This window comes from Sinohyriopsis cumingii, chromosome 13 (genome assembly GCF_028554795.1).
Source record: "Sinohyriopsis cumingii isolate HCF-2022 chromosome 13, ASM2855479v2, whole genome shotgun sequence".
Classification (NCBI taxonomy): Eukaryota; Metazoa; Mollusca; class Bivalvia; order Unionida; family Unionidae; genus Sinohyriopsis; species Sinohyriopsis cumingii.
The window spans coordinates 47,467,544-47,492,583 of NC_142973.1; the positions used below are offsets into that span (position 1 = coordinate 47,467,544).

The window sequence follows — 25,040 nt, forward strand, 5'->3', positions numbered from 1 at the left end:
AAGGTAAACACTTAAAAAATGTCCCGAATTAAGATTTACAGACCTAATTGGTATGCAAAAGTTTATTAGTGTGCTTCAAGTATGATATCCAGTGAGGTCGTTATGTTTGAATCCTCCAGGAGTTGCTAGTAAGCAATTTCCTCATTCCTAAATAGACATGTTTAGAAATGGTGGAATTTTTGCCAGTGTAGGAAACATAATTGACCAGTTATTCAATAAGAAATTGCTTGTTCCATGTTGGTTCTTCTCAGCAATCAACAGATTTGTGTCCTAGGAAAATTTGGGGATATTTTTCTTTGACAAATGCTGCATTGACAAGGAGTTGTCTGCCCTTCAAAGGTCTTAACTATCCTTTTGTAACATTGGGTAACAACACGGCATCAATGGAGCAGTGACAAAGGTAAAGAGAAAACATGCAGAAATATTCATTGTTAATAAGTCAACCATATCCTGAATCCCAGTGCTAGACATCATTATAAACTGTCACATTACTTACATCATAGCGATGGGACCCCGAGTGGCCGAGTGGTCTAAAGCTCTCTCCTTTACGGATCACTGCCGTCTCACCTCTGTCTGCGTGGGTTCGAGTCTTGGATTCAGCCAATATGGGTATGTGAGAAAGCTTGACAGTAGCTTCTCGTGGTTGGTGGTTCTTTCCGGGGGTTTTCTTGGGTTCTTCCTCCACCATTAATACTGGCCACCATGTATAGCCTATTGTGTGCTGAAAAATGGCATTAAACCCTACAACAACAACAACATCGTGGCAGTATGACTGAAATTGTTAAAGCTACGTTCAGATCCAAATCAAACTCACACATATACTGAATCACAAAGCAAGTTGAGCAAAACGGAAATGTAAACAGCATTAAAATTCATTGAAACCAGTCTCCTGTCATAGCCATACATTCCTGTATACAGGAGGTTCAGGAGCTGAAGACAGAGTTGGAACTGTCATTGCAGCACTCTTTGTCATTATCTCAAGCACTTTACTGGATAAAGCCTCAATTTTGACTGCCCAAGATACAGCCATACTTAGAGCTTTGAACTGCATTGAAACCTCTCCAAAAAGAAATTGGATTCCTTTTATATATTGAAATTCTTGCAGAATCTTAAATCTGACAACCCATTAATATCCAAGATATTACAGAAATGTGATCTTGTAGAATCTGGGAAAAGTATTCTGAACTGTTGGCTGTCTAGTTACATTGTCAAAGGAGGTAATGAAAGGGGAGGCAAAGCAGCCAAAGCTGCCCAGCAGTCTCCTGTTTCTAAATGGAAGATTCCATTTACTGACTTAGATATTATATAAATCAACATGTTCATTATAATTGCCAAAAAATTTGGAATAAAACCTCGACTTAAGAAAATCAAACCCAGTATTTTGAGAGTGACATCCCTTGTGTAGAACAATTAAGACAGATGAAGGGTATTGTGTTGATCACATATTGGACATGTACCTGACTTTTCGATTACCAGATGAAAGGTGAATCTAGACTGGAGAACATACAATTCCATGATATTGTCAAGTGTGTTGATTTACACCCTGTGACACCGGCATATTTTGATATCAACTGCGTGTAGAAACTAAAAGAATGAACCACCAGAGAAAATCTTGGATTTTGTTTATGAAATAGTTTATCCAACAATTTTTGATCATGTTAACATTTGTTATCTTTTGTTTTATATACATTTTACATGATTTTAACATTTTTACAATTTATGTTTTATTTTGCTGTACTTAATTATACATTAATTTGGAAGGCTTTATCTTCCAAAATTTTTGCAATTTAGTTTTATATTTTTCAAGCCTAACTGTTGATACTGCATAGCCACTTTTGTGCTGATGTGCTTCTAAACACTACTGTATACATCATAAGACTCTGATTGTATCTGCAACTAATAGAACATTCACTTCAGGTGCAAGGGATAGAGATTTCTCAAGTTGAATCATGTTGGAATAAATTAGTGCTTTCCAAATGAAACTTGAGCAGTCGTCACTGATTGAAAATCATCTGCATCTGTAGAACCAATGAAGAAACTTAGCAGCTTGAGTGCCTAGAACTATGCCATGTTTTAGGACTGCACCACATATCTTGGACTGTACTTTGTTAAAATCTTAAGAGTCAGTTGTTCTTATAAATGTCAGAAAATCTGAATTGAAAATGCACCTTTCCATACTTCAGCAGTGGCATGTTTGGAAACACGGTAAAACAATATTGACAATTTAAATGGCCATCACAGTCACTTGACCTCAGCCAAATTTTTAATATGTGGCACATCATAAACATGCTTAGAAGGCCCCTGCATAAAAATAAATCTAGCCAGGATTTAGTGAAGGATGTGAAGGCAGTTGGGACATCAATCACTACAGACTATCTCAATGCTTTTTATGGCACTATTCATCTGAATCTTGAAACACAAAGTTAAGAGCCAAGATAACATAATAATAGAAACCCCAAGTAAATACCATAATTAATTAAGAATTCATCATGTCAACATCATCAATGTGGTTTTGTCATTTTTGCCATGTTACTACCATTTATTCTTTTATTTGTATTTAATATTATACAAATCCACGTAATCTTTTTCATTCTTCCTTGATGTTAGGATGACAAGGAAGCCCATGTCGAGGCAGGATGAAAACCTTGCTTATTTGCGTGAGCTTCAAAGAATGGAGGCGACGTAAGTTTTTCTGAGTTTTATTGCTCGCTCCCCTATCATATTCTGTATGTGGAGTGTACATGTTAAGGTGTTACTGATGTCTGTCTGCATGTCACAGATATAGTTTCCACTCATCAACATAGGAAGGACATAGACTGAAATCAAATTTAGTCTTAGACATAATATCAAGAAGCCACATTTTCTTTTTTTATTCCTGCATCCAGTGTCTTTTGCAGATTATTTTTAGTGGATTGATGTATCTATCAACCTTGTCTGATGATTTTGGTGAGATCAGAATGGGAATCTGCTCTCATCAAACTCCGTAAGCTTTTGAGCCATTTCAAGATTGACTTTGCATAAATATCTTCAGATGAGTGGGAATCATCACATCTGGTATTCTTGTATAGTATTTTAACAGACACAATGTAATAACAGTCCCAATAGGTTTAGTTTTTGTTCAGAAACTTGGCTTTCTATCATGTTTTAGCCATGTTTGTTAATTTTCTTGATGTTTATGCAAGATTCTTTTTAAGAAATTTCAGGAATTTTGATAATTTTTTATATTTTTTTCAGAATATATGAGGCTGTTCATGATCGAGTTGGTAGGAATACTAAGGAGTTGACAATTGAGAAGGGAGACATTTTACAGGTGAGTGCCATTGTTTAGGATTCTAGATTCTGATTAATGCTTTGATACATTATATTTCACTTTTTTACTAGTGGTTTGATTTTAAGCTATATGGTTGAAATGTGAAAGACTCCCAAGAAATGTTTAAAATCAGTTCCAAAGGATATTGTGCACTAAAGTGTACTCTGTTAACAGTTCAGTGGTAGGAAACCAGAAAATTTAGGTACTGCAGATGTGAACTACCACATGATATTACTCTTTAAGCAGTAGAACAGCTTGAAAAGACATATCCTGTAACAATGAAACTGTCAGTGAAATATTTTCACTGCTGAAAGAAATAGTACTAATTTGGTTTTCTCAGTCTCTATATATTGTAATAGATTTTACTATAAATTCTCTATTATATATTGGGTTCAGATTGTGGATTTCATTATTTCTGCAAATCAGGATTTTCAAGACCAAATGAAAATGATTCAGTTTATTAAGAAATAAGAACAACCCCTCCCCCTAATCCATCTTTTATCAGCCCCATCAGCAGCTCATCCTTAAACCATATAATGAAAACGCCTTTTAGTGACAATGCAACAAATGAATCAAATAAAAGGGAATACAGTAGAAGCTATTTTAAAAGACCATACCCTCTGCCAAAACTTGCGGTCTCTGAAGTCACGTGGTCTCATAACAGATCACAACACTCACTGTATTATCACTAGATCTGTATGTTAAGAATCTAACCTCAAAACAGGTGATCTGTCAGGGCAGTTGTCTTTCAAGACAGGTTTTGCTGTATTATATAAATAAGCTCAAATATGTTTCTATAAATCTGAATCAGGCTTATATTTTGGAAAACTATATTTTACTATATCGTATCCAAACTCTGTATAATCATAATTTTCAGGTGTTGGATTCCAATCGGAACTGGTGGAAGTTGAAGAACTACAAGGGAGAAGTGGGTTATGCCCCTTACACAATTCTTAAAGCTATTGAAACAAACGATAATGAAAGGGTAAGTAACAGTAGAAACGAGTTGGGTTTTTTCAAAGGGAAATAACTCTTAGGAGGTCTATCTCTTTTTGTATTTTCTTATTGATAACATTGTCTTTATTTGATACACTTGGAATGAGATTTCAACCACACAAAATATGCATGTCACTGTTGTTTTTTTTCTTCTTATTCCATGTAAGTTTATTTTCATGATATGAAATGTTAAACATATCAAACACAAAGCCATCTATTGTAATGAGGCATACTGGACAACTAGAAGCAGTGAAGTTAGCATCAGTTTGTTTATGCACGAGGTCAAGTTTTGAATGGTGCCGAAATAACTATTGGTCATTGTAAAACTAATTGGTACCTACTTGTGCTTCATACTGTCCTGATGCATGCTGATTGATAGTCAAATGTATGGGAACTATAAAGATTATATTACAAATCAGTTATACCCTTTAGGAATGTAATGATAAGATTAAATTCAACAGAAATAATTGGAACTGTTTTGGTGCATTTATCACTTCAGCATTTATTTTAATGCAAAATACTGATCATATGCACAGAATGATAGTGTATACTCACTTATGAGTCCAACTGCAAACTGCGCTGACTCAGGTCTGTCCCATAATGTGCTGGCAGATCTGGGTCTCTGCAGTTCATTAAGAATAATCAGTAGAACAAACAACATAGACCTGATCTGCAGGTGCATTATGCTACAGCAGATCAGGATCTTAGTTATTTGCTGTTTGACTCAACTTATAAGCAAGTATATATTGTAATTTGGATAGTAATATGTGCATAGGTGTTTTTCAAAGTAGATGCACGCTTTATAGTTGCAGTTTACACACAACAGCACCTGGTATATAATACACATTAACAGTATTCAAGTATTCATTAATGACAGATCGATAAAGCATTAATATATCTGCTAACATTTTCCAATATTCTTAATAATTTTTTTAATTAATTTCTGTTATTAACAACTCAAACATAACCATTATCTGAATAAAGAGACTATTTTTTACTGCAGAAATTAAAGCCATACTCATATCTTTGAACTTAACAGAAGCCTCTTAAAAAACAAGTTTCATTCCTTTGTATTCCCTTTCCACACTGAAAGCATTTCAAAACCCAAAATTAGATAATTGTTAGCATTCCGAATCTTACCAAGACACGATAAGCTGATGCAATCTGGAAAAGTATTCTTTACTGTTGGTGTTAAGGGGAATGAAAGGGCAGATAAAACCACCCTCTCTCTGTTCACCATTATTTGAATTGAAGATTCCATAAAGTGACTTCAAATTTTACATAAATCGTCATGTTCTATATACTTGGCAAAATTTTTGGAATGAAACTTCAGAATATCAAACCTATAATTGAAAATTGCAAAGATGAGGTGGCATTGTATATAGGATATTTGTACCTATCTTGTGCATAACCCCTGAAGGGTAAACCTCAACCATAACCTGTACCTTGTAAAACAAATTTGGACCTACAGTTTAAGGATTTTCTAACTTTTCCTTTACTTTTTATACCTTTAAAGAATTTTAAGATCTTTACATTTGATCTTTTACAACTACATGTTTACATTAGTTGAAAGAGTTTGCTTTTCTAAAGTTTCAGTAGTGGTTTATCTTTATACCTGTTAAGAACTTAAAGCTTTCATTGGCACTATTTAGCCAGTATTGTGTTGATGTGCTATACATGCATACATATATGCATGTTATTACCTTACATAGTTTTGACTTGTATCACATAAAAATATATTTATTTTCCTAAAGTATCAGTTCATTTACATCCCACCATATATGTATGACATATCAATTATATATTGTTAAGCACAGGAAAAACCCTAAATGTTTCTTTCATTCTTCATTTACATGTGTAGAATATTAAACAAATTGATAGTTGTGTATATAAATTAAAGTTGACAAATCTCTAACGTTTTTAAATATGTAAGAAAGAAATATGATGGCTAAATAAGCCTTTTTTATCTACAATTTTACAAAATGATAGTTGAAATAGGTTGCTGGGTTGGCTCATTCAATGCACTTGTAAAAGGCACCTTAGTTCTGTTTCCTGTACATGATATAGTAGGTAATGTGTTTAAAGTTCATTTAAAATGTTCAGACAGACAATAAATAGGTTGCGCTATCAAAGTTTACACTCATTCTTTTCAAGCTTACAATTCTGCTCATCTACTGCTTACATTGAAGAAACTTATCAGAAGGTGCTTTTGCTACCTAAGAGTTATCTCCCTGAAATTTGTTTTAGCCACAATATTCCTAAAGTTGACTTGAGGTTGTGCATTTTACGTAAAATATAATTGGAGATAAACTTTTTAATTTTAATTTAAGCAAGAGAAATAAGATTTTGGTGAGCTTTGTTTTCATTCTGTGAATACGTATATGGAAGTCAGATTGTTACCATTATAATGATCACTTGAATTTTGTAAGGGCTTGATTTTTTTTATTTACACAGGTTTTCTAAATAAATACATGCATTTGTAATTGTTATTAATAAATAATTGCACTTTAGATCTAATGTATTGTTGATAACCCATTTATTTTGTAGATTTACAGTCTCTTATTGGGTACAATTTAAGTGCAACAGATTTATAATTTTTTTTACATAGTGATTTTTTTAATTTACACACTATATTTGTACCGCAAATGTTTTAATTTAATAAATATATGTAACTTCCTTTCTGATATTACTGTCCAGGTTTGCTTGATGTATTAACTCTTGGCTCACCAGGCTGAAATTATGCAGGTTTATGTTATGGCCCTTCATCTGTAGGTGTTTTGCCATTTTTTAAGTGATTGAAACCAACCAATTAACTGTGAAGGAAATAACGTCCTTAAACGTTTTTTAACAAGGTTATGTTTCGAGTACTATATTGGCAACTGTTGATTTCAGTAGAGCCTGCTTCAGAAGAGCTGTCTCAGTTTGATTTTAACTGAGATCTCTCCATCCATCCATCTGTCTGTTGCCTTTTTTGTTTCTTCACAATAGTTAGCACCATAAACCTTTTAAGTTTGTGTGTGGTTGCACTTGGATTAAGGAAGAAAACCCATTGATATGGGAGGTCAGAAGGTCTGATGTCAAGGTCACACTGAATGAAAGAAGAAAACTGTTTCCACATAAAAACAGTAGTTCTATATTACATACCTGGATCAGACTTTATGAATGACTTTCACTTAAAGCAATGAAGTCATCTTTTAAGTTAGTGGTTCAAAGGTCAGAAAAAGAAGAGTCGTTGTTTTTACACAAGGACTTTAATTCAACACCACAGGCCCAGACTAAATTTTGTGGATGGATTGCACTTGGAGCAAGGAAGAGGTATATTGATTTTGGGGTTAATAGGTCAAAAGTCAGTGTCATTGACTGAAAATAGAAAATGGTTTCTGCACATACATTTCAATTCTCCGCCATATACCTTCACCAAAGATTGTGGATGGTTTATGATTTGGGTAAGAAAGAGGCTTGTTGATTCTGGGATCAAAAGATCAAAGGTCAAGAGTGAAGAAATTGTATATTGCATAATAAATTAATTTTAAGCCATGTATCTTGACCAAGGTACATGGAGGACTTGCACTTGAAGTAAGGAAAAGACTTGATTTTGTGGGCCAAGTGTGTAGTGTCAAGATTATTGTGGCTCAGAATAATGGATTTGGTTCAAATACTTTTGTTCAGGAGTAAGATTCCTGTGCATGGCTTAGAGCAAGGAAGAACCCATTTTAAATTTAAAGGTCGAGGTAAGTATAAGAAAATAATGGTTTATGCACAGTAAGTTAAGTTCAAGACTACATACCTTGACTAAAAGTCATTGGGATGTGATGGTCAGTAATCTTCAATCTGACATGCTGTACTAGTGCATACATTAAACATGAGCCTGTGTGTAAAGTACCATTCATGGTACTCTTGGTGCATACTGTAATATGTGCCATGCTGTTAAATTTGGACTTCGGTAAGTGAGTGATATCAGACACACATTAGACTCTTGATATATTAATGCTTTTTGCACTAAAATGCAAAAACAAACATTCTTTTCTGTATGCTTTCTTTAATTTATCACTTATTTTATTTATTTATAAATTGCTATTCTTTTAGGGCCATAAAAACTAGTTATGATGGGTTAGCCAGTTCATTCAATCCTACTAAGACAGTAAGAACAACAGAGCCATGTTGCAAAACATTTACACTATGTATCAGTATATCGTTATACATGTACTTTTGAATAATTGCACGCATCAGTGTGGTTGTCACATTGTTATTAATTGAATGCTGCTGTTACTGTTGCTTGGTTCACCACCTTGTGTGCATAATGTCAGCAGAAAATTTCTGCATGATTATTTTCGGTCAAAATTTGGGTAATTGGATACCTACAAGTTTTGGAATTTTCTTTTGGTTTGATTTATGTTTTCGTTTGATATTAGAAGACGAAAATATATCCATGAACATAAGGAAGGAAATGCACTTTGTCATTAAAATTCAGAAAAGTTATTATTTGCATGCTCTTAAACCCCTATTTTCAAACAGTTCTCAAAGTCATTGTTTATGCAGATAAGATTTGATGTCTTCACACAGCTCCAGTTCTTGTTTTGTGGGCATTTAAAAGTTTATGTGTTTATTCAACGTTTTGTTTAATTAGCTTAATCACAACAGAATGTGTCACATTAACACATTAACCCCTGGTGACGAGTTTACCTGGCAGGAGGTAGTAGCCTACTGCCAAGCTCTGTAGCGTCAAGGTCATGTATGATACACTAAAGTGGGTGGTATTATAGAAAGGTAAACAGATGTAGCTCTGTAATGATACCAAATAATCTGGACTCTCTAATTGCACTACAGAATACAGAGAGATAAACCTCATTTTTTTGGACCCAATTTTTTTCTACCAAAAATTTGCCCTTGGTCGGAATATGATTTTGTGTCTGGATTTTTTACTTATTGGTCTCAGATCTTAGGTCGACCTGTATGAACTGAAAACAGACAGATGAACCTTTGCAAAAAGTAGGATAAGATGTGCATTTGGAATAAAGAGTGGTCTCGATATGAAAATAATGGGTCCTTTAAGCAACAAAAAAAATCCAACTTTTACCTTTATGCTCATGCGCGAGCTAAAAAGCCAATGAAAAAATGTTTCTAACACAACTAGGCAGTATGTTATTGGAAGATCACCTGGAAGTTGGTGTTTTAGAATGTATTCAGAAATAGCTTTCAAAATGTGTTTCCTACCTGAATTTCAGATGAAAATGACAAAAACCTCTAGGGGTTAATGTGTTAACACCACAGTTTGCATGCAACTTTTGTCCAATCCATGATTAATCATTTTCTATCAAAACAAATAAAACTATCAATTTTACGTAATCCATTGGATACTTTCCTTTCCATTTTTTTAAGAAAAGAGATGTAGTCTCGATATATAAATATTGATGTTACCAGAACAAAAATATGTTCTTAAATATCTTATTTCAGAAAATAGGGTGAATTTTTTTTAAAAGTATTTGTTTAATGAATGAATGTATATTTGTTCCCTTCAAATCAAAATGATATTAAAACTATTTGCAAAAATTACTAGCAATAAGTTTTTTTCAGGGAATTAGTGAGGTGGTGAATTGAGCAATGATAATGGCTGCCTTGGTCATGGCCAGTTCCTGCTGCTCCTTCTCAAAAGCAGTTCTCCTCCTTTACACATCAAAAAATTATTACACTGTTCGACTTGTGAAAAATGTTTTGGATTTTGTCAAGTATATTATTTATTGATTGCCTTCTTTGTTAAATCTTGTTCACTTAAGAAGTAAATTACTTTGCTGGAGCTTTTGTTTGATCGGGTTTTCTTGGGACAAATGTTTATTGCTTGCTTGCATTTTAGAATGGTGTATCATAAGCATCACTTTGTTTGGTGTTGTCACTGATGTTTATTGTCATCATATTCTGTGTTTAAGTGTGAGACATCAGCACAAAGATGCAGATTAGACAACAGGTTCTGTGGAACACTTGTCACTGAAGGTTTCTGTTTATTCACATCATTGCTACTGGAACAGACTTGGGAGTTGAAAATTGCAGTGTCTTCTTGTTTTTAATGGTAGTATGGCCAGTTATAGCCCCTTGAATAATTGCTCATTTCTGATCACAAAGGCAAATGGTTTGTTTAGGTAAATAATTTGAATATGATTCATTTTAGATCAAAAAGCATCTGTAGGTTATCTTGTCAACATTAAATCATATAGAATATATCACAAGAAACTTGTCTTGTCAACATTAATAGCAGATAGAATATAATACAAGAAATTTGTTGGCTTTTCTAATTCATTGATAGTTTTCAAGTTCTTGGGTTTCTAATAGAACATAACTCTTCACCATCTTATCAGAGATGCCTTTTCCAGCACCTCAGATGCTGACTATAATTATACACTATGCTAGACCTTCTTGACATGTTATACATGTACAGACCTTCTTGACATGTTATATATGCACTAGACCTTCTTGACATGTTATACATGCACTAGACCTTCTTGACATGTTATACATGTACTAGACCTTCTTGACATGTTATACACGTTCTAGACTTTGACATGTTATATATGTACTAGACCTTCTTGACATGTTATACATGCACTAGACCTTCTTGACATGTTATACATGTACTAGACCTTCTTGACATGGTTATACATGTACTAGACCTTCTTGACATGTTATACATGAACTAGACCTTCTTGACATGTTATACATGAACTAGACCTTCTTGACATGTTATACATGTACAGACCTTCTTGACATGTTATACATGCACAAGACCTTGACATGTTATACATGCACTAGACCTTCTTGACATGTTATACATGTACTAGACCTTCTTGACATGTTATACATGTAGACCTTCTTGACATGTTATACATGTACTAGACCTTCTTGACATGTTATACATGTACTAGACCTTCTTGACATGTTATACATGTACTGGACCTTCTTGACATGTTATACACGTTCTAGACTTTGACATGTTATATATGTACTAGACCTTCTTGACATGTTATACATGTACTGGACCTTCTTGACATGTTATACACGTTCTAAACTTTGACATGTTATATATGTACTAGACCTTCTTGACATGTTATACATATACTAGACCCTCTTCAGTGGCCTAAGTGGTTTCAGCATCTGGCTCGGATGCAAGAGGTCATGGGTTCCAGCCCCAGCTGAGTCATACCAAAGATTTGTAAAAATATTACTAGCAGCCACCTCACTTGGTGCTCAGCATTAAGAGGCTAGTGATAGGACTGGTCAGCCTTTTGTTAGGATAATATGACTGAGTTTGCCACACTGCAGACATCATAGTGATATGACAAAAATTGTTAAAGCTACATTAAAAATCCAACACACACTCACACCCCCCACACAGTCTCTCTTTCTTGACATGTCTACTTGACACTTGGCATGTTATACATGTACTAGACCATCCTGACATGTTATACTAGACTATTGACATTTTACACACATACTAGACCTTTTTGACAGATTACACATATACTAGACCAGGGGTCTGCAGCCTACTTTACATAGTGTGCCACTTTTTTCTGATTAATTACAAATTGAATGAGCGCATGCCACCATTAAGAGAGTAACACTGTTAAAATTGAGATTTTTGGCTGCCCTTCATGTACCACACAAAACCTCTTTATTGCCACCTTGTGGCATGCGTGCTGTAGGTTGCCAACCCCAGTACTAGACCCTCTTGACATGATGTATATATACTAGACCCTCTAAATATGACATACATGTCCTAGATCCTCTTGAAATGTTATGCATATACTAAACTATTGACAATTAGCTTGCATTTTGGTGTCCACCATTTTCATGTTTTGTGATTTGGATGAAAATGATCCTGAACTTTTCTTGGTATGGATTGGTTTGGTGCTATGCAGCACAGCAACACAAGTAGGTTACTTAGTGCTTAGGAAATCTGGGTTTATTGCCTTGCCCAAGGACACACCACAGTAGCTGACACAGTCTGGTCAGATGGTAGGATTCAAACCTGCAGCTTTTCAGTGCTGAATCTGGCATGCTAACCATTGAGCAACATGGTTCCATTTTCTTGGGCTAAATGCTAGTTTTAGGGCCTCATCTTCAGTTAGATGACAAGTGTTTACTGAAATTATCATGACATAGTATTTCTTCAGAAGCCACCTTAGAATTGGAATAATTTTGTCTGCTTAAAGTAGTAGCTGTTTAAGAGTTTGGTTTCGTGATGTATGGCACATCATCACTAGTGTTGAGGCAATTGGAATAAAGTACCCTGAGCAGTGTCACACCATGGTAGCAGATCTGGGCTTATTAGATGGTAGAATTCAAACCTGCACCCATTCAGTAGTAGTGATTCCTTACTGTGTTGCTAATCATGGGAGCTGTGCAACTGTATTTTATTCCGTCAAAAAATTTGGAGGTAGATGACAATATTGAAACCAAATTCAATCCAAAATGGTATCACTGATCTTACTTGTGTTGTATTAGGGACTTCCCTCATCTGAACTCATTATAGTGAGGGCCATATGCTTGTGTTGTATTAGGGACTTCCCTCATCTGAACTCATTATTGTGAGGGCCATATGCTTGTGTTGTATGAGGGACTTCCCTCTTTCTTTTATCATCCCTTTATAGTAAGGGACCATTGTACATGTTGTGAAGAATCAAATCAATGCAGATCAGAAACAGGATATATACGAGGCTTGGCCTTTCATTGCATGTAACCATTACTGCAGGTCAGATTATATTTCCATAACTTATCCTGAACAAGTATAGCCTGAGTGAAGCTGAATCGTTTTGAAACAATAAGTGTATGGAAGAGAACTGCTAATTAGACTTGCAGCAGGTTATTGTAGCAGTTCATAAGTAGCAAATCTGATGTAAGCTTATGCTTATTGACTTCTTTTGCGCTTCTTCCATTAACATCTTTATATGAGTCAGTTGACATAAAATTCAGTCTGTTTTATATGTTTTCGCTGTTTATAAATCCAGTAACTTTTTTCAGGAAACTACAACACACATATTCATTATATTCATTATTTTTTTTAAAAATTATTTGTGGTAGATCATTTTGCACCTTAACTATTGTTCAAAAGAACTCCTATTTTATCACCATAGCTTTTAAATACTGTGCTTTATTATGTTCTTCCTCTTTCAGTTTCTGAGATTTCTTAGCTAAGAAATAATGCTCAACAAATAATACATAGTGCAGTCAGTTCTTCTAACCAGATTTGGATGATATATCTTAAAAATATTGAATTGTAATTTATATTCTTGTTTTCATTTTATATTTCTTTTTGTGCTGATTATGCAAAAATAGGAAAAGTACTTTATTATGCCCATTTCAAAGTATTTGACATATATTATGTCTGTTTCAAAGGACATTGATATTTGTTATGTCCATTTCAGAGCACTTTGATATTTATTATGCCCTTTTCAAAGCACTGATATTTATTATATCCATTTCAAAACAAGATAAAGTTCTCACAGAATCAAATTTCACTTGGGTAGCAACAGCCCTTAGTTTCATAAGGAGATAATTACTATGGAAATTTCTGCACATTTATTTGGCTTTTAAATCAGAGAATATGCTTGATTATTTAAAAACAAGTGATCAGGTAAATTTTATTTAATGTAGAAAACCATAATTATGGACGTTTTTTTCTGAGAGGAAAAGTTCTCATTTTTCACCTGGAGAAATGCTCAAAGAGCAATGAGCTTTGTAGAGATTTGCAGTATAACTGCATCATTGTAATAGACATAAATATTATGAAATGCACAAGAGTATTTTCAGCTTCAAGTCACTTAACTCTCTCTCTCACAACTAACACTTCCTTCTTTTCCAGCGATATTAGTTAAATCTACTTTGAGTCTACCGAATCATGTAAGGGCCAAAAAAGAAGTTAGTGGTGTCGGATTGAATGCAGAATTCTTCATTTTTGTTTTGATGAGCATTCATACCTTGTGTAGATTTTTTTTTCTTTCCCTTTTGCTATCATGATTCTGACCATGTCTTCTAATCTAATGTATTTTGGGAAATATTATGGTTTTTCAGTTATATTTTCTGAATGCATCTTCTCTAGTCAAGGTTCCAAAGTGATATCCTATCTACACCTTGACATATCAAGCAGATATTTCTGAGCTTCGGGTCTGTGAATTTCATTGGATGCATTCAGCAAGCCACCGCATCCAATTAAAATTAAGTTGTTTAAATTTGAACACTGTTCCTACATGATCGAAACAAATGGAGCACACAACTTTAATGGACTGATAAATAAGCAATTTTCCAGTGCTGGTCTGTGTTTGCACAAATACCTTTCACTCAAATACACCTGTAATTGATTCCCTTAGGTTAATAGTCGTGATTTTGATGTTAAACTTCCAAAATATCTTTTTTAGGTCAATTGCCTCCATTGTTTTTGGTTGATGTACAATATACCATGCTATTGGTTAGCTAACATTACATACTAAGGGAGGCAACTCATGAAATTCAATAGATGTTGTTAGGACAAAGCACCACCAAGGTGTAGATAAAATTATCATATCAGAACCTTGGCCAGTGAAGATACTCTGAATGAATTTCAGCCCAAAAATATACGCATAAAATGATTATCTCTCTCTTGGTATTTTATTTTTACCTGCTTTAGGCTTATAGTGTTATCTATGTTTGACTGTCACAGGTTAAGTTTTATGTTAGGTCATTTATATGAGGCACTGAGGCAGAGCATCTATGTTCCAGGAACAGATTCTTGTTTTACATAAAAGGTACAGAATGCTCATCAAATGAACACATGTTTTTGTTTGAAATATTGAGCATGACATTGTACATGTATAATACATTTTATACTGTGTACATGTGTCATACTTTTCATATTGTGTACTTGTATGATATTTTTCATACTGTGTACATGTATGATACTTTTCATACTGTGTACATGTATGATGCTTTCATACTGTGTACATGTATGATATTTCTCATACTGTGTACATTTATACTTTTTATACTGCATGCTCATTACCACACTCAAAATGTTTATTAAAATTCATTTAAGCTTTATTTTTTATTTTTAGAAACTTGTATTAAATGAAAATTATTCTGATAAATAAGAATTACATCAAACCAAAAATCTCATTTCATGCCTTTATTTTAAAGTACCTTGGATACTCATCTGTAAGCCATGTCCAACTGCAAACAACATAAACCCTGGTCTGCCATCGCATAATGCTTCAGCAGATCATCATCATAGATCCAGATCTTCCAGCACATTATGTGATGGCAGATATGGATCTATGAAATTTGCAGTTGGATCATTGTATGTGAGTATATGTATTACATTCTATTGTAACTGCATTCAAAATTTTAGTACACTTTCAATAATGAGTACAAGCTATTCATCAGTTACAGAGAACTGTCATAATGGGCAAACAGTAAAAGTTCTTTGAAGCATTATGTGCTGTAAACTAACTCATGTTATGCATTAGGGCAGGCTGCAGAAGGAAGGCAGAGCTAAATGGTACTTAACAGCATGTTTATTTATGCTATATCCGCACAGCATGGATTTCACCTATTTTACCGTCATATGAATATAAAGTATATCATCTTATTATATTTCTGATTTTAATTATTTTGAGGCCTGTGTCAGAAAGTCATGTCACATCCTAGAAATCCTTTAGGATGTTAAAGTTCAGATTCATTTGCATCTTTTATAAATACTCAGCAGATTTATACATATTGTGGTCTTTGGTAATATAGGTAAATAGAAAATTCAGAGGAAACTCCTGACTGTAGATAGGCAGCCCCATACCCTTTCATGACACGGTACTATTTAGGCCTGCATTATATATGTGATCAAATTATTAAATCATTAAATTAATAATTTAAGGCAAATTATTAAATGAATAATATAATTGTACCGTATAAATGATGTATCAAGCCAATATATTACTGAGATGAACTTAGTCTCCAACCAGTCCAACTTGTGTCTTATGCACATGAAGAAATTAATTTTCCTGACAATAGATTGCTTTTTTTGAAAGGTGAAAACTCAAATGAAAATAAATACATGTGGATTGTTTTCATTTTTTGGGGGAGGAAAACAGTTGAGTTGGTCATGTTGATTAAAAGAACAGTAAGTGAAATCGGCTGTTTTGTAAATTAATTTATGCTATAACAATATATCAAATAAAACTCCTTTGTTGTTATGCATAAGCTATGGCCAGTAATTACTGACTACATTATGGACTGATCAAGTGTTTAGTGTGAATGATCAAAAATGTGATGAATGGATAAATAAAATATCAGTCATCTGTATGGGGATAATGTAGTAGTTGGTGTCCAAAACTGCCCGTTGTATTATGTCTGCACCATGTTATAGTGAGACTGATACAAAATTTGACAAATGGAAATGCCAGTCATATGTGTCCAGAACTGTCAGTCATGTAATGTACAAAGCCATGGTATAAGAAGAATGGTGAGAAATTGATGATCGCATGTATTGTTTGGAGAAGAGGGGAATAAACAAGATACCCATCAAACATATGGTAATAATTTCAGTTAATGTAAATAGTTTCATTTTGCTCATGGGGTCCAGAGCAGTACTAGGTTTTATCAGGATTTGGGTTATAATTAAGATCATGATGACAAGGGTGAGGTGCAATCGTTGTGTGATAAAGTTAAAATCTTGATAAACTGATTCTTGCCATAAAAAATGTTCGGATTTCATATAACCAGACATACTTAAAGCTTATGTCTGTGTCTTTAAAGTTCACACAGAGATTTCCAAAATTATATAAACAGATTTCTATACAAAATATTGATGGTTTGGTTGTTTGATGATTAATGGCAAATAGTTACATCAAAGGCTATAGAGTCTTGAGGTGATAAGTGTAAGGGACTTAAGCCATCAGTCAACATGATTTGGTCTGGGCGGTATTCTAACCTGCATCTGCGTGATTGTGAAACTGGCATGACAAACCACAGAACCACAGTGGCCTCCCCTAAAGCAAAGGACAACATTGGTATGGACAACTATTTGAAAAGAAAATGCATCTTTACTGCTCTGTCATGCTTGCAAGTATGCATGGAGTGCAGTTTAGCTGAGGGTTTAATTTGTTTTCCTTGTTGCTAATTTATCAACATACAGTCTAACCCATGCTGCATTAAAAATGTCAGGTAAAATCAGTTGCCAGATAGTTAAAATATTTTGTACAAGAACCATAAGGCAGAACATATTATGTTATGGTAATGTCCATTGTTCTGTTACCAATTTAGTTTCCTCACAATAGCTAGACGTTCTACCTTGCACTCCCATGTAAGATAGAACCCGTCGGATTTGGGGTCAAAAGCATAATGTTCAAGGCCACTGTTACTGAAAGAAAGAAAATGGTTTTTGCACAAACTACAGTTAACAATATTTCTGGATGGGTTGTATTTGAGGTAAGGAGGAACCTCGTCAGTTTGGGGTCATTAGGTCAAATGTCACTGTCACAGGATGAAAGAAGAAAAAATCTGTCCACATTTTCTCATGTTTACCACTTTCTGCCATGTCCAAATTTTGTGGATGGCTTGCACTTGGGATAGTAAAGAACCAGTTTGACAAAGACATCAAAAGGTCGGTGGTAACAAAAAAGAATGAAAATGATCTCCGTGCATTAAATTTACTTGCATATTGCATACCTTGACCAAACGTTGTGGATGACTTGCATTTAAAGTTAAAGATTAAGGTCACTGTAATGAAAAGATGGAGAAAAAAACGTTTCTGCACAAAGTTAGTCACAAACCTGAACCAACTTTTTAGATGGCTTGCACTATGGTAAGCAAGAAAATTTTTTATTTTGGGGTCCAAGGGTCAAGGTCACACATTGAAAGAAGAAAAATGTTTTAGGCAGAAAACTTTCTGCAGTTGTCTACATAAAAGCTATTAGATAATGGGCCATTCATGTTGATTATAATTAATGACATGTATTTTGTCCATTCATCATGTCATATTGAGTAAAATAAATAAAATTTGGTATAGTTCAACCTTTTTCTGCCAGGAATTGTCATTATAATGTATATGAGCTAGTCATTTAGAAGTTGAACTTGGAGACCAATACAGTATTTGAATTTGTAAAATAGAATTCCATATATGTTGATCATTTATAAAAGATTTGAATATGTACTTTCAGGTGAAAGCTTTTATATAGAAATGAAATGTTAATTATTTTCATTCATAATAATTCATTAGTTTTGATAATACACAATACTGTATATGAAGAAATTTCTGTGTTGTTAAATTTTCATTGTTAGAAATTGAAAAGTATGAGAGGTTTTCATTGTTGTGCAGATAATTTTTATTTGGTTTTAGAATTTTACATATTTATGATTTATGATCCATATGCAAAAATTGCAGAAAGTAAACAATGCAGAAGTTACTCCATATGTAGTAAAAGGTTATTTTGACCAAGAAAATATTCTAATATTTTAAGAAGTTCTTTTCCACAAATATTGTTTGCATTGTAGATAGAAATATCAGTTTTTAGGATAACTGTTCTTATTTGATTTATTTAGTACCAAAATGTAAACATAAACTGTGATTATTTTTATTTAAAGATACATGTTCTTGGAACCTTTCACAATATTACCCAACACTAGTGTGGAAATATCCAGATTTATATTACATTCTGTGTGTCAGCGATAATTACATCTCTGGAGATAAGTACCTCAAATTCACTTACAACTACAATATATTGATGCAGATTTATATAGTATTTACAGTATTGTTGAAAATGCTGATTTTACATGGCTTTTCTCTTTTTTTTTTTTCAAACTGTACAGTTGTTGTATTCAAACTTTTGTTTCCTTTTAGGACAGAGATCAGAGTAGATTCAGTGGAGAGTATAATAGCTACATTCCTAATACTAATGGAGGTCACATGGCCCCACCTGCACCATTACCTCCCCCTATGCCTTCCGAGAAAAAGAGCACAGCAGGAGCCCCACGAAGTCGAGGTGATTTTCGATATTTCTGATGAGGGTTATGTTTTATAAATATAAATAGTTCATACTGTGTTAGTACAAATAATTATTACGTTGTTAGCAATGAAACAAAGGTTTAGTAAGATTTACTGCCCTTGTTTTGGGTGCATATGGGTATCCAGGTTAAGGTAATACAGTTTGGGCACCTTTTTATTTACCATGTAAAATTATGTAAAAATTATGATGCATTTTTGTGTATTTAATTTTTTTTAAGAATGACTGCAAGTTTGTTTTGTAAATGAATAAGTGTTAAATAATTGTGCTAAGATATGATGTATTGTGAGAAATGTATTTTTAGTAAATCTGAATACATTGAAATAAGCTTTATAATAGTGTTCTGTTTTGTTTTAATACAAAATCACATATAAATTATACATGTAAACCAAATCTGCTCAATTCCACCTTGAGAATATGAAATATTCTTTGAAAGAATGTAGTAGATATGGTTTGGATATGATTGGTTTGACTGTTTTATGATACATTAAGTCTGTATTGCAGTATTTATCCTTGTACAAGGGCACCAGTCTTCAAACAGCATAGAACCCAATTTACATTGCATAAATGTAGCAACAGATCCAGGTCTACACTGTTCATAGCTGGGTGTGCCATGTATACCAGTAAATATGATGTGGTACTTTAATTTCACAAACGATTAATCAGTAATTTTCTAAACCCTTTTATATATTTTATTCATACTTGGGAATATTCATTATGAAGCTAGGACAATTCATTCTGTGACACATGTTTGCCCTGTTGACCTTGTGGGTCAGTATCACATTGAAATTTTGTGTTTGGTTTTTGGTTAATTTTTTTCATCTCCATATGTTTTCTAAACATCTTCATGGATTGTAATCATAGTCTGCATGAATCATTGGAAAGCTAATAGAATTAATTCTTAGATGTGCATGCTCACCGACTTGACTCTGGGATCAAGATTAGTCATAAAAAATTTGCACTAAGTTATTGGTTGAAGGATTTTCTTTTGTTTAATAACCACCATGATAGAGTTTGTTTACACTTGCAATCAGCGATTGAAACATTATGATATTGGTTGTATGATACGTTTGTTTGTCTGTATCATTCATACAAATTTTGTGTTAAGATTTTGAATTAAGTTTATTTTTTCATTCACCTGTATTTTCTGAATCCTGTAATGGATTTTGTTTTTACTTTGGGTGAATCATTATGAAGCTAAGAAAACTGCTTTCTTGACATACTTTGAGGTCATGTGTTTTACAGCAATGCTTTGATTGGTACAGTATGTACTCACTTAGAACTTGAATCCAACTGCAAACTGCACAGACCCAGATCTGACATGGCATAATGTGCCAGCAGATCTGGGTCTGTGCAGTTTGTTAGGAGTAATCAGTAGAACAAACAACGTATACTCTGGTCTGCAGGTGCATTATGCTATAGTAGATCAGGATCTTTGTTGTATGCAGTTTAACTTGACTTATAAGCAAGTACAAATGGTATTTGTAAATAATTGTTCAGCTGATCCACTGGGTTAGACAGACTTTTATCTGATTGCCAGTGTTCAGCATTGAACATTGAGTCCTATATAGGTCATCATAGTAGGCAGAAGTGTTTTGGAATGTTTTGAGAAAGTTGATACATGCCATACCCAGCTAAGATGCCAGTTTACATCATTTGGCTTTCCATATTTGAATTGACAGCTGATTTATATTCTTATGAAAATGACAAGCTTTGATAAAAGCTAAGTATTTAGTAATTTTCTCAGAAACAGTGGTTAAGAATGAACTCTACTCCAAAGTTGACTCTCCTAACTTAACAAATGAAGAATACATAATTTGGTCATTTTAAATGTTTGATGAAGGTACTTAATAGGATTTAATAAATGGTATATTATTTTAGTTTTTTTTTTTTAAGCAGAAGACTGTTGCAATATTTAAATGAATAGATTAATTATCAACCAATATGAGAGAGAGAAGAACGTCTTTTACAGGATATACTTCTAAGAGACGTAGTAAATTGTCTTCCCATCAGAGAAGCAGCAACCAGTGCAATATGGTCAGCAATAAAAAGCATCAATGCTCAGTACAGTTTTAATTATTTATGTAATTATAGGTTACATTTGTATCGGAAATTATGGATTAGTTTTTCGGATGAAGTTACAGCACGACCTTGGGAGTGCATTTTATCCATCTGACAAAAACGAGTTCATATTTTCCTATACAAATGTAGTAACCTTTTTATTATATGCTCATTTTCTTATTTTACCTAAGGCTTAATTATGTAAATAAATGTACACTACACGAAACAAAGTAACAGAATGTATTCTGTATTCCAAACTAAATAAAGTGCAGATTCATCATTACACAACAACATTATTAATGCACACATAACTCTGCCCAGATAAATTTGAACTTAGTTGCACGCTAGACATAACTTTTCGAAAGAAAATGGCATTTTGGTCTACTTAAAATTGAAATTCGGTAATATTGTGAATAAATGCACATTGCAACAATTTTTCCATTTGATCAGGAATGAATACATTTTGGTATTTTTGTCAATTCTGTGAAATTTCATGATTATGGACTGGATTTATCTGCCAATTCTACATGAAACACATAGGATTGAAGCAGTGAGGGAAAAGCGTGTTGGCATCTGCAAGTATGATTCTGTTCTGTCATTTTATGTTTCAAATCATAACTGGGGAAAAATATGAAGTCTTTCAATTGCAGTTATCAAAAAGACACTATGGAATTTAATGTTTATTTCATTTTGAGTGCAGTAAGGAGGATTTAATTGCACTTGGAATATAGTTGAAATGACAGTACAATTTCAAAATGTGTTATCAGGCTTGAGAACCCATGACATGGCTCATGTAATTCGGATATGCAGAACTAAGAAATTACATTTTGAGGAAATTCAGTATGTAAAACTGTTAAGTATAATTTTGCCATTCTTATTACCAGCTTAAGAAGACAGTTTATGCCTTGTCACTTGCATGTTATTTGTAAGGACCCTGCCTGGCATCTATAGCTAGCCTAAATCCGAAACATTGTATCAAAAAAATTAACGCGGAATGTGCCAAAGCAGCTGTTATGTGGCAGTCCACGAGACATCTCATTTAGTTCATTCCAAAACAAATTTAATCAATTAAATCAAAAAGCGTTTACTACGAAAGGTAATGGAGAAAAAAATGAGCATATAATAATCTGACTTTCAGCATAAAGAGTTGAATATACATGTTTATGTATTTGTTCATGTTACTTGCATCTTTTGTTCTTTTTGGAATATGACATCAATCATTTGCTGTCTGTCTTTCAGTCAAATTGTAGAAAAATCATTTTTTAAAAATTAAGAATACAAAAGTCAAAAAAGTTTTTTTCAGGAATACAGTACTTGTATTTTAATAGATATGTTTGTGAAATAGCAGTGGGCTTTGATGAAAGAATAAAATTTACAGTGGTAGCTATGAATATATTTTGGGGTTTTAAAGGGAAGAAATAGAAAAAAATTACTTTAAAATTGTATTTTCTTCATTGGCCTTCCAGTAAATACTGGGGGATAAAGAATATGCCATGTTTTCTCATAAAGTTGTGACTTGCAATCTTTAATGCAATCTTCCTCATTAGTTTTGTTGAGGAGAGCAATAAAAGTGTACCACGTTAAATGAAATTTTGCTTTGTAATTTTAGAGATGGAAAAGTGAATTAAACCACACTGATGAGATTCATAATTATACACATATAATTTCAAGGACAGTGTTATACTGATATGTTTTATAGTGAGATCCATGACTACCTGTGTTATATCGTGGACAGTGTTATACTGAGATATTTTATAGTGAGCTCTATGACTGCCTGTGTTATGTAAAGGACAGTGTTATACTGAGATGTTTTATAGTGAGATCCATGACTACTTGTGTTATATCAAGGACAGTGTTAAACTGAGGAATTTTATAGTAAGGGAGACCACTGTATATGAGATTTCCATAAGGAGTGTGAACTTGAATGAGTTGGTGGACTACAATGAAAACAAACAAAAAAGGACATCTTGACTCAGATTCAAGAGTGAAAAGAACTGAAAATGTATGCCCAGAACATTAAGCTTCCAAATTCATGATCGTATTAGCATTATTTCAAGTTGGAGAATACAATGCATTTACATATTAACATGTTATGCAAATGCTGTAGTGGACATTTTGATTTGCATGTGGCATAAGAGATGTTTGCTGAATTTTAGTTTTGAAACTGCTTCTTATTTTAGGTATTATCAAAACAGAAATTAAGAAATGTAACATTCATCCATTGTTCATTGAGTTATTTTTTAGATGGGAGCAAGAAATGAGTAGGAAAGCAATTAAATCTTTTATATAAAAATCTACAGCTTTGATCTGTTATGTTATATATTCTGGACAAAACAGTTTTGAACTCTTGATTTCATTTGTGTGTGTGTATGTGTGTGTGTGTGTGTGTGTATCAGGCTTGATTCATTTGATTTACTATGAACGAAATTTTAATTAACCATCTTCTTTAGAAGAATTAAATGTTACATTTTTGTTGTATTGTTTAATATCAAGATTTAATGTGACTGAAAATCAAAAGGCAATTATGGAGAATTTGTCATTTCCTTGTTGTAGAAGTAAAAACCAATGATATAGTCTTGCTTGCAGTTTATAGACATTGTTGTGTGCAAGTCTTTGTCACTCGCAGGTTTCTAGTTTCTGTTGTGATTAACTCTTACATGAATCAGATAAAACCTACAAATCTTTTGTAATGAACAATAAACATTTATTTAATAACTTTAAAATTTTAATTTTCATATATTGATCAGTTAAGGTTGTGAACTGTTGTCAGATAAACTTACATATCGTAATGTGAATGTTGTGTTGCCAAGAGATATATGATCTTGTTTTCAAAGTATATTTTTCTATGTGGAGTGTGTAGTTTTGTGTTTCTGCTTCCCTGTGTGATAGAGTCATGGTAAGTAACATAGACCTGTAGTGTCTCTTCCATGACATACTGACCTTTTCAGGTGTATGTAGATTACTTGAATTGATTATTGTGAAGGTTAGGAGTTGACTTGACTCTGGTGAATATTAGTGAATTATTGGAATTTCAGTCAATGCTCTGTCCAGTAATTAGCAGAACTATTTCTTTTTGAAGAGGGGCTTTTTTCTCCTTGACAAAAAAAAATCATTGTGATAGATGGAGGACTTTTAAAGGCAGGGTGAAAATTTAATGAAAATTGGACAAGAGATGTTAAGATTTAAAATTGTGTGTGTAAAATATAGTACAGCCCTTATAGGTGACATTAGTCAAATGACAGATCACATGACCAACCCACATGTGGAGAAAATATCTTATGTAAACATCAAGACAGATAATTAAATTGATCTTGTGCCATTGGAATTTGTGTTATGCATTATTTGTTTGACAGACATCATGTTAAGCCAAGTAGTGTATTGGTCAGCAGACTAAATACTTTACTTGTACTGTTCAACCAAGAATGAGGGTGAGGAACAAAAATGATATGGAAGAGTTCAGTCGTTAAATCTTGGTATATATAGACTTGACAAGCTTTCTACAATTACCTGAACACAGATGGTGGAATTTACTTCTTGATGTTTAATCTAGTCATCATTTTGTGGTCAGATAAATGTCACCTAATGATTGGCTTGGTTGTAGATTTATTGTGTATTGTTTGTTGATAGCTAATTGTATACATGAATTTGAGAGTTTTGTT

General features: G+C 33.3%; 1 protein-coding gene across 5 annotated transcripts in view; it reads left to right on the plus strand.

The window, feature by feature from the left end:
* Positions 1-25,040, plus strand: part of LOC149785447 (epidermal growth factor receptor kinase substrate 8-like protein 2) — a 171,577-nt gene that overhangs the window by 100,675 nt on the left and 45,862 nt on the right. For all 5 annotated transcript variants that reach the window (XM_089979276.1, XM_089979279.1, XM_089979275.1 and 2 more), the window contains 4 exons: positions 2,608-2,682; positions 3,235-3,310; positions 4,188-4,295; positions 19,158-19,299. In XM_089979276.1, coding sequence (XP_089835402.1) covers positions 2,608-2,682; positions 3,235-3,310; positions 4,188-4,295; positions 19,158-19,299 — 401 coding nt within the window. The remainder of the gene's footprint in view (positions 1-2,607; positions 2,683-3,234; positions 3,311-4,187; positions 4,296-19,157; positions 19,300-25,040) is intronic.